Source organism: Quercus suber, unplaced genomic scaffold (genome assembly GCF_002906115.3).
Source record: "Quercus suber isolate HL8 unplaced genomic scaffold, Cork oak 2.0 scaffold_110, whole genome shotgun sequence".
NCBI classification, from domain to species: domain Eukaryota; kingdom Viridiplantae; phylum Streptophyta; class Magnoliopsida; order Fagales; family Fagaceae; genus Quercus; species Quercus suber.
Window position 1 is genome coordinate 647,501 of NW_027069575.1, and position 11,647 is coordinate 659,147.

Below are 11,647 nucleotides of genomic sequence, written 5' to 3' on the forward strand. Positions count from 1 at the left end.
TGGTCCCTGTCGTTACATCAAAGACAGAGAAAGCTGACGTGACAAACTATATGAATAAATAATACTTATTTAATATCTAAGTGGCCTAAATTAATAATAAAAAATATTTTTTGGCATTAAAAAATGCCACGTCAGCAACTAAATTAAAAAATTAATTTATTAATTTTAACTAATTAAAAAAATTAAAAACAGAATTAACAACTAAAAATCATATGAAATGAGATCTAAGTGTGTCTTGAATAAGACCACAAACCCAGATCCAAGAACACAAACTCAAAAATTAAAAAGAAAAAAAAAAAAAAAAAATCTTGCTTGATCTGTAGTTCTCTAACTTCTAAGAAGACGAAAGATCTTGGTTTTAATCACAGAGCCAAATCTTGGATTTGAACACAGCCAAAAAGGATAACCAATTTTATTCAAGCTAACACCTAAATAAACAAAAACAGATAGAAAATTCATATTATTTAACCTCCAAAAAAAAAAACATTTCCAATCTTAAAGAAATCCAGAAAATTACAAAACACACCTCGTCCTCGGCATTGTAATGGTGCTTGTAAATAGCTCGGAGAAAATGGTAGCGATCGAACAAGGGCTTGATATCACCACCAGCAGTAGCAAAAGTCACGGCGGCATGGTGTAACCTCTTGAGCTCGAAACATATAGCCTTGTGAAAGAACAAGAAGATTAGGATCGGGGGCTTAAGCGACGAGTTCTTCAAACAAGTCTTCGACGGTGTGGGCTCCATAGCTTTCACTGGTCCCGCCATTACCGCCACGCCTCCACCATCGTCTCGATGTTGCAGGCCCGGAAATGGTGTCCCCATTCCGAATCAAATTTTTCAAAACCCTAGATTTTACTTTCTTTCTGTTTCTCTGGGCTTTGGCTTTTTGTTATTGTTATTGTTAAATGGGTTTTCAACTTGAAACGGAGTCTGGGGCTAAAATTTTGTTCAAATCTAAGATTTGGCTCTGTAATTAAAACCCAGATCTTTCATCTTCTTAGTTCAATCTCTTGATGTCTAGTTTGTTCTCTTTTTTTTTTCTTTTTTTTTTTTTTAATTCTTGAGCTTGTGTTCTAGGATATGGGTTTGTGTTCTTGTTAAAGACACACTTAGATCTCATTTCATATGATTTTTAGTTGTTGATTCTGTTTTTAATTTTTTTTAATTAGTTAAAATTAATAAATTAATTTTTTTAATTTAGGCTGTGTTTGGTTCCCGTAAAATATTTTCCAGAAAATAGCCTATTTTTCGAAAATGTTATTTTCGGGAAAGGAAAATATTTTCAAGTGTTTGGTTGCATTATGAAAATTGTTGTAGAAAATATTTTCATGTGTTTGGTTCTATTTTGAAAATGCTATTTTCCTACATATTTTTCACATTTTCTTAGCTATTTTCTCAGTATCCAAACAAATTTTATTACAAAAAATTTCAAAATCACAGCCAAATCCCAATCCACAGAACAAATCACAACCAAATCCCAACACCACACACCACCGAAACTCCAATTTAACCCATGGTAGCAAACTCCGGCAATCAAAAGCCACAAAAGAAACAAAACCAAAGAAAAAAAATCATCAAATCCGGTCAAATCGTTGCAGTGAGGCGACTGGGTTCGATCAGTGCAGTGCGACTCGCGGTTCGTGGGTTCGCGGTGCAACTTGCTGGGTCTAGGCCGAAGGTCGAAGGCGAGGGGTCTAGGTTGAAGGCGATGGGTTCGTGAGTTCGTGGCGATGGGTCTGGGTCTGGGTCGAAGGCGATGGGTCTGGAAGTGCAATCGACGATCGGCGCGGCGCGGTGCTGCGATCGACAATCGGGATTTGCCAGCGAAGTCTCTTCTTCCTCTCTCTTTGCGATCTAGGCTCTCTCTCTCTCTCTCTAGAAATGCTTTGAAGTGAAAATAGGAACTGAAAACCATTTCCGTGGTTAAAGGGAAAATAGGAAATGATTTTTCGGAAAATTCTATTTTTCGTAACTGCCAAACACGCGGGTCAAGTGGAAAATGATTTCTTGAAATTGTTTACCACAAAAACAAACGCAGCCTTAGTTGCTGACGTGGTATTTTTTAATGCCAAAACACATTTTTTATTATTAATTTAGGCCACGTATATATCAAATAAATATTATTTATTTCTGTCGTTTGCCACGTCAACTTTCTCCGTCTTTGATGTAACGGTAGGGACCAAAACGGAAAGCGTTTTTCAGGATAGGGACTAAAAGCAATAAAAATAAAATGTAGGGACTAAAATGGGAATTACCTGAAAATGTAAGAACTAAAAGTGGCTTTTCGCCTAACATTTACCTTACCAAATAAAATTGTGCCACTTGAAAATCATGACATTAAGAGTTAGGACACTAATTACATGTTAAGAGTTTTGTAGCTTAGTTTGCATCTAGTGTTCAAATCACACCTCCTTTATAACTATCGAGTTATAAAAATAAATAAATAAAAGATCTTGTGAAAGATCATGTCTAACTAAACCATCATCAATTGACAGGCCAGACCATTCCTAATTAAATGGTGTGATCTAGATAATGAATATGTTAAAAATACAATATAATTTTGTGATTGTATTAAGTTATGTCAAGATTCTAAGCACATCTTGAGTCTTGATGCCAACTTTATGACAACTCATTATATTAAAAAATGTTTTCAAAATCAAAACATTTTTGTTTTCCAAAGTTTATCGAACCAAAACCATTGATACCATCTCACATATATCAATTTTAATGTATGCACAACGGTCTTTGTATTTCACATTGCATAATACTTAAATGTCAGACAACGAGCATCATCGGATATCTAACACGTTTCCCACACACAACAAAACCATTGAATTCGTGTTTTTGGTTCGAGAACAATTTGAGTCATTTGACCACATATATATATATATATATATATATTTATATAATTGCTCTAGGACCCTTAGGATCTTGAGTTTAGGTTAAACCAGTTACACATAGAAGATCAATCATACCTTAGAAATCTAACTTGACTGCTGACGTCTTCATATAGTTTATTCACTCCCACACAAAACCATGGTGCACATGTAATAGATGGATATGGATAAATTAGGACCCATCCAAAATAACTTGCTTGGATGGCTAATTGGTATTAATTGTTTAATTAAAGAGGCAATTTCGCACGTGATCGTTTATGGCCCATTTCAAAATTCGCCCATTTGCAATCCTAGCCCGTTTGACTAAAGCTTATATGCTGCAGGAGGGGGACAAAAGTAGCTAACAAATATGCAAGTTTATTCACATAAAAATATATGCAGACTTATTAAAAAAAAAAAAAAAAAATTGTCTAATTATCCACACACACACACACACAAAAAAAATTTTGAATTTTTTTTTAAAAAAAAAAATTTAAGTTTAACTGCAAGGAAGAGGTGAATTGGAAATGAGAATATAAGATTGAAACCAGTTAGAAAAGAATGGCAATTTTCGGAGTGAACAGTGTCATGAACAGTAATCTGTGAACAGTAATCGGTGAACAGTAATCTGTGAACAATAATCGGTGATCAGCACTTCTTCTCCTTTTTGACTCAAAAACTTCAATAAATGGAGCCAAGTCTGATTCTCCAAACCAAAGAAAGCTTGAGACACATGGAGCAAAGAATTTAATTGACTTTGAAATGACAAAAAGCCAAAAGAAACTCATTTATACATTTAGAGGTGTAGGAACTTTACTAGGTAATAGATTTTGTCGGAAGAAGCATGGCAAGAGAATATGACAAAATATGAGAACATGACAAAATATGTGTAGAGTAGATTTTGTCGGAAGAATCATGATAAGAGAATATGACAAAATATGAGATCATGACAAAACACGTGTAATCTCTTCATCTTTTCAAGAACGCATGGGATTACACAAGAACATCTCTGCAGGCGCACTTGAATATCGTAACATTCAATCTATATATATATATATATAATTGCTCTAGGACCCTTAGGATCTTGAGTTTAGGTTAAACCAGATACACATAAAAGATCAATCATACCTTAGAAATCTCACTTGACTGTTGACGTCTTCATTTAGTTTATTCACTTCCACACAAAACCATAGTGCTCATGTGATGTAATAGATGGATATGGATAAATTAGGACCCATCCAAAATAACTTGCTTGGATGGCTAATTGGTATTAATTATTTAATTAAAGAGGTAATTTCGCACCTGATCGTTTATGGTCCGTCTCAAAATTCGCCCATTTGCAATCCTAGCCCGTTTGACTAAAGCTTATATGCTTCAGGAGGGGGACAAAAGTAACCAACAAATATGCCAGTTTATTCACATAAAAATATATGCAGACTTATTAAAAAAAAAAAAAGTCTAATTATCCACACACACACACAAAATAATTTTAAAAAAAAATTAATTGCAAGGAAGAGGTGAATTGGAAATGAGAATATAAGATTGAAACCAGTTATAAAAGCTTATTTATTTATTATTATTTTTAAGTATTAAAAACTTTTAGGCCTACATAAGACGGGCCCAATGCCCACACTGGCCTACGACTGATGTAATTGCATTTGAGAACGATGTTCGAACTTTGAAGCTGGACTGTCTTACAGTCATTTTAAAAATGGATTGTAGATTTGGACAGCAACTCACAAGTCCATATTCATCAACAAAAAAATAAATAAATAAAGCAAGTAACAAGTCCATAACTTGGGAAATTAACAAATTAATTAAATTATGCAACACCAAACAATGCTCAACTCTGGATTTACTACGGGAAAGAATGCACAGGCATAGCTTGTTGGAAACAAAAGCTAAAAGAAGAAGCTATCCTGTTGACTAAAAACAAAACATCGATTATTTCATCAAATTTATACACAAGCATCCAGCAACCGCTACAGCTGGTACCAACAAGAGATGATAGAACAGTTAGGTAAACATGTATTCCTATAAAAACTGTTGCCACCTGACCCAAGAAAATTCTCTCACAGATATGTGCAGACATGATGTTCTGAAAGCAATGGTGTTGCTCATGCGAAACTTGCCAAATGAATGAATGGACAGCTTAGGAAAGTGGACATATTTTTCAGGTAAGAAGCCTTCTCCTCTGATCAAGCCAGGGAACACACCTTGTCTGGAAATGAGAGAGTTAGATACTAGTCAATACGAGTTGCATAGCTGGTTTACCGTGTCTTAAAAATCATGGTCATACGCCTATTTACCAAAACATAATCATTAAGATACTCCCACCCTCACCCTGACCCTGACCCCGACCCCGACGCAAACCCTAGCAATTCAACCTAGAATCAACTGCCCTAGTCTGATGCTGAAGAGATTGTTCCATTGATTACTCTGTTTCTTCAAGGCCTTTCCCTTTTAGGGTCATTACTATAAGAATCAGTTTTCTTTATTCTCTACCATTTCTTTACTAACATTGGGTAAATTTGTCAAAAGAACAAATCAGGATATGGTCAATAATTTTAGATAAACTATCAATCTTATCAAAATAAAAGCATAAGGGCAATTCACCTTGTCTAATGCTACTGCAACAAAGGCGATTGTCATCTATGTAAGTTGCTTGGAGACCCATCATCCATGAACCCACTGATGTATCATCATGAGCATAAGTCTTCAGAGATGCACTGCATATGATAAGTAAACGGAAATGAGATTTAAACTTGTACAAAGGGGATTAAAAATTTACTAATTCAACCACTTCAGTTTAATACAGTGGAAGGAAAGAAATGGTGCCAATATAATTAGCAAAACTACTGAACTCCAAGGTCTTGTACAGTTTAGCTTATCATAAATCTTTAAGCAGCTTACCGGCTCTCATGGTTTAACTGAAATATATCAATTATTTTTATCACTTGGACTTACAAGGACACCTTTGTTGCAAAAATATGCAAGTTTACAATCAATGAAAGTCATGAACAAACCAATTGGGCTGACCATCAGGCCACTTATAGGCCTCAATTGATAGTAAGTCTCAAAACAAAAAACCGAATTGCTGGTTGAAACCACATCCTGTTTTCCCAGTGAAGGCATTGACAACTAACCTGTTTATGTTAACATACTGAGCTAAATTCTTGGAGAGTATTATAAGAGCAGTGCCGGCATGTCGGAAGTAACTGAACAAAGAAAAAGTAATCATGGTCAAGTTCCATATCATGGCAATTGGTGCAACAAGCAGCACCATCATAAAAAGAAGTGTCAATTACATAATTCGTCTATAAAGGAGGACAGATGCAGACTGCCCAATACAGTTACAACACATTACCAATTAAAAGACATTAAGTGACATAAAAAGCATTGCATACTTAAAACGCACAAGAATATATGAAAACCATATATATATAGCAATAATAATAAAAACTTGGTATTAACAATAATAATAATAATTATAAACCCCAAATTGTTCTCATCCACAAGCTAGATCACTTACGATTTCTCATCACCAAATTTCCACCAATCAGGTTCATACCAAGGCTTTCCCCTGAAAATGAACAACAATTTAGATGCTGAGAAGCTGATTTCAATAACCTTTGGATTGAAAATGCTTTCAGGTTAGAGTAAGCAAAGGTTAAAATCTTCAAGGCATTTTCTGACAAATGCACTACTAAATATTGATGACAGAAAGGCAAAAAAAAAAAAATACAAACGCATAATTTAATTTGTTGGTGGAAATATAATAATGTTAAGGTTGCTTGAATTAGCAGTGACATGCCAAAAAGAGTCCTACATACAGATGATAATGAAATATTATTGTTGGAACTGATTTAACGATTTAAAGAAATAATGCCAGTGACATGCCAACAAGGGTTCTATATAACAATGTAGGAACAACTTACATTACTAACAACAAAGGTCCTCCAATGATGGTAATTTAAATTTTTCAGAAAAGTGTATGTTCTTCTGTTAGTCAATAATGATATTAATGAAAGTATAATTATTAACATGACTACAAGATATCAAAAAGTGAACGGCTATGAACACACATATACTCCACAAGTATAAGTACTTGTGGAGTGTGGGGAGCAAGGGCCGAGAGTTCAAGTCTCCAGAAGGAAGACTCACACATATATACACTTAGATTAGGCTAGAGTAGAATTCTATCTTGTATCCAAAAAAAAAAAAAAAAAAAAAGTGAACGGCTACCAAAATATCACCATATAGGGCTTTTTAACATTATGAAATAACTAATCAATAAACTACACATTTTTGAAAACGATATTATTTCAGATAAGCACCTTGTTGTATGCTAAATACGTAAAGTTAGTTTAGTTTATCAAATATCAAAGGGGAAAATTTAGGCATACAGGATGCATACTAAAGTATCCTCCCAAAATATCAATCAAAATATATCTGAAAAGGCAGTATAACAGATGCACTATTTCCATCTAATGATATCCACTAAAAATAAAGATCAAATAAAACTAGCCTTCTCTCAACAGAAAGCTCATGCCCCTCAAAAGTCTGCCTATTTCTTTCCCTCCATATAGTCAATATGATACATGCATTTAGTAATATCTGTCATGGATGAAAGCAATCACACTTGATGTAAAAATAAAAGATATAATAGAGTATATACTCTTCAGATATCACATCTCCTGACTTCATACACCCAATGTATGCACCATCTTGACCACGACGACGTTCAAGAAGTCCAATTAACGCCTCTGCCAATCCAGAAAAAAGTGTAAATGATGTATCAAAAAGTTCAGAATATACCTAACTGTGATGTTCTGGAAAACTAAATGAATATGCAAAAGCATTACCAAGATCAAGGTCTATATTGTCATCAACTTTTACAAAAAAATCCGCATCCCATTTTTGAACTGCAGTACTTAAGAAGAACTTTGCTTTCTTGGGAAGCTCTTCTTGAGCTTCCTCATGACCTTCCTAATACATTATAAGAAAAAATAAGGTCAAACTCTATGCTTTGCATGTTTACAAAGATATACAATGAGAAGCTAGTTTCTCAAACTTCCCATAAACAATCCATCTTAAGGAAAATAAAAAGTTTTTTGCATTAGAAGTTCAATTTATATGGTGAGAATCAGTGTGCTATGCAGTATTGAGATACTCTGATAAAGTCTAATTATTAAAAGCAAAAGAAAAAGAAAAGTATTCATCCTGGAAGTTAAATGATTAAGTTAAATTAATTCAAAATGTCCAAATGTCTCTGTTAAGACCTGTCACTACTAAAGATATCAAAATAACAAACTTTCATGCCAACTTGTATAATCCAAATTCCAAAAAGGTAGAAAACTGACCAGTTGAATTTTAACTACATTTACTTACTAGAATCAAGAAATCCTTCGTTGAACGATTTTCCTCATTAATATTGCGATCTAAGCTATCACCTCGATTGGCACTGTCAATTTCAAAAAGAAAAAAAAGAAAAAAAAAAAAAAGAAAAAAAAAAAAGAGAAACACTCTAGTTACCAAAATCGTTGAACTGGTTATTCTAAAAGAGCCAGCAAAAAAGAAAAAAGAAAAAAAAAGGCATATACTGATATTTAAGGGTTAAGTTATTGTAAAAACCTCCGACCAATTACAAAACGTATGACCACTCCTCTTTCTTCAAGTTTTCTCAAGGCATCACCTGTAAAAGCCACAAAGGTGCCCAAAATACATCGCTTAAAAACAGAAGCGTATATATGCTTGAAAATGCTCATTCGCAGAACAGACCTCATAGTTTAGACACGGCAAACAACATTGTAAAAATTTATGTAAAGAAAAGAGATAGAGATACAAGAGTAATTGATTCCATGTGAAAAGGAAAAAAAAAAAAAAAGCAAACATGGAGAAATATGATTAAAGCTTTGTATATCTTGACTTGAAATCAAAATTACCAAAAAAAAAAAATCCTCTGGAGCTTGCTTAAATATATAAAATGTAATGCTTAAATAGTTTAAATATGCCTTGATTGGTTAAACTCCAATCAAATATTGATTAAAAGTGATGCAGGACAATCCAAAACAAAGCAACATGAAAATTAAAAGGAAAAAAAAAACCCTGTAAGCATGACGTTTTCAAAGACAAAAAGCAAAAGATCAAGTTTTTAAAATATCGTGACAATGATTACTTTAACCAACATGCACCCTTGTATCAATAGATAGTGACAGTGTTCAGATACAAGAAAGTGCAAGAAATGGATGTAAATACCAAGACCTTATGTTAAATGAAACTTTTCCAAAAAGATTTGCAATCTCAATATTCATCAAAGAATGAATAAGTAATAGAAACAGCATAATGAGCGATCAGAAACCCAACTGACCTTTTGGCATCCAAGACCCTCTAAACACATTTCGCTTCAAGCGACTACCAAATCCAGTATAAACTCCAATAACAGCAAGAAGCTTTTTTCCAGAAGAAGACCCACTTTGCTGCAATTGTTTATTGAGGTACCCTTGACTCTTTGCCAAAGTCAATTCCATCTCAGCTTCCACAATCCTCCTCTCCAAATCTCTAAAAACAAACATCATAGATGATACCAATACAAACACCAGATAGTGACACACAGTATCATATCAACAATCGAGCAATAAAAAGAACAATAAGAAAGGCAGTACCTGCATCCTAGAACTGATAGCTTATCTTCAACTGTAAGAATCTTGGGTCTCTGGCAACAATAACACGCATTAACATCTTAAACATAAATTGAATTGAAAAACATGAAAACAAAACAGACACCAGCACATATCACCATTCCTCAATTACATTTTGGGCAAAATGCAGAACGACCCCCTGTGCTATCAATTTTGTATTCTTGACCCCTGACCTTTAAGTATAGTCCAAATTGAACCCTCCATCTATAATTACAACTAACAGAAAACGGTCACGTGTGGTGTACGGGCACGCCTTGTGACCCATTTTCTGTCAGTTATGATCAACAAAAAATTAATATGAAAAGGTAAATTTGGATAATTCTTAAATGTCAAGGGTCAATAATCCAAATTTGATAGTAGAGGAGTTAGGTTGCAACTAACCTATACCCCAGGGATCTTTTTGCAATTTGGCAATTAAGTTTCTTGTGGAAATTGTAAAAAGAGTGAGAGCCTAATAAGAGAAAATTAAAACAGACCTGGAGTGAGTTCTTGTAAAGAAGATTAGTAAGTACTTTTCTGTTCTCTGCGTCTTGCCACAATCTGATTATTGCAAAATAACAAAAAAAGTATGAACGATTGAAATGAAAAATGCATAAAATTTGGTCAATTTGTTACTGATCCAATTCCAAATCGACTTCATAACAATAACAGTGGAATTGTAATCGCTAATTTGTAATTGAAATCTCATAGATCCTAAATCTACAACGACTATAATTTTAGCAATGCTAACTGTTACGATTAGTTTGATTTGGCTTAACTAGAATTTGAATAATTAGAGGGAAAATGAAATCTAGGAAATGTAGAAAGAGAGAGAGAGAGAGAGATTACCGGCCAGCAACGTAGAGCCAAGCGAGGCAAGAGAAGAAGGCCATGAGGAGCGAGGGTTTGGAGGTCTGGAGAGGCTTAGATCTCCATCGCCTTTCTGATTTCATTGTAGTCGGTAAGCTCTCCATCTCGATATGAAGAGAGAGAGAGAGAGAGAGTACACTACAATATGTATATGTATATGTGCAATAATTGGTGAGTTTCAAGCAGAGATATGATGGTTTTGATCATTGAGAAAATGGAAGAAGAGAAGTCAGCGACGCGTAACAAATAAGGTTTTGAATTTTTTTTTTCTCTTTTTTTTTTTTTTATAGTTATTATATAGATACCTGTAGAAGTGCGGAGCCGTTTCTATTTTGGTGTGGTCGGTGGAGCGTCTAAGGCCAGGGAAGTCTTGTTTTGATGATGTTGGGCAGGGCTTTCTCTAGTGTTCAGTACAAAATATCTCGTGAATTCAAGTTAAGCTTTTAATTTTCGTTAGTGGTGGTTGCACACATGATTTTAAGGACATGATTTTAACTGAAGTGGTGGCACAGATACTTTATACTCATAAGTGTATAATCAATAATAATCAAATTTTAAGCTGTCACCTAAATTTTGTTATAAAATTGTTGTGAAAATATTATCATTACTTTTCTTAAATAGAGTCTAAATTTTTGGAGCATCTCTTAGATTTTTTTTTTTTTGATGCTATATAATAAGATATCCAGTATCCCAAGATTTATTGCATTTTACTTGATTACCATTTTTGTTAATATGAACTTTTTTATAAATAGATTCTAAAAAAAAAAGTTTTTTTTTATTACCTATATAAAAAAGCACGAATGAGCCTGTGAATAGTGCTTTGTCAAGCACCTTGCTTGCTATTTATTTATTGTTTGTTTAATAATTGCAATAACCTTTTTACCCTTAATATACAAGTAGGTTGATTTCATTAATTAAAATAAATAAATAAATAAAAGGCTGAATGCATTTTGAGGGTTTGTTTTGTCTTTTTTTATAAGTACTAGTAAGGGTCTGCACGTGCTGTCCCTTGATTGAGAAAATTTAAGATATAATTTTTTTTTTAAGTAGTATCAAACCGTGTATTTAAATTTAGAATAGTTATTTAACATATGGCTATTATTATTTTCAAAAAAACATATGGCTGTCTATTTAGTATGATAATTTCTTAGGAGAAGATATTTGGTATCAAAATCTAATAAGTGTGAGACATATCAACAAAAAATAACTAACCCACTAAC

At 33.6% G+C, this 11,647-nt stretch overlaps 1 protein-coding gene across 1 annotated transcript; it reads right to left on the reverse strand.

Moving 5' to 3' along the window:
• Positions 1-4,674: 4,674 nt before the first annotated feature.
• LOC111985210 (hydroxyproline O-galactosyltransferase HPGT3) lies at positions 4,675-10,693 on the reverse strand. Its single transcript, XM_024016859.2, has 12 exons — positions 10,407-10,693; positions 10,055-10,118; positions 9,543-9,592; positions 9,248-9,438; positions 8,512-8,572; positions 8,269-8,341; positions 7,743-7,866; positions 7,556-7,643; positions 6,410-6,460; positions 6,024-6,095; positions 5,494-5,606; positions 4,675-5,098 (listed from the first exon to the last, which is right to left on the reverse strand). Exons 1-12 carry the CDS (start codon positions 10,529-10,531, stop codon positions 5,076-5,078), a joined length of 1,035 nt encoding a protein of 344 aa, XP_023872627.1. The 5' UTR covers positions 10,532-10,693; the 3' UTR covers positions 4,675-5,075.
• Between the last annotated feature and the right edge of the window lie 954 nt (positions 10,694-11,647).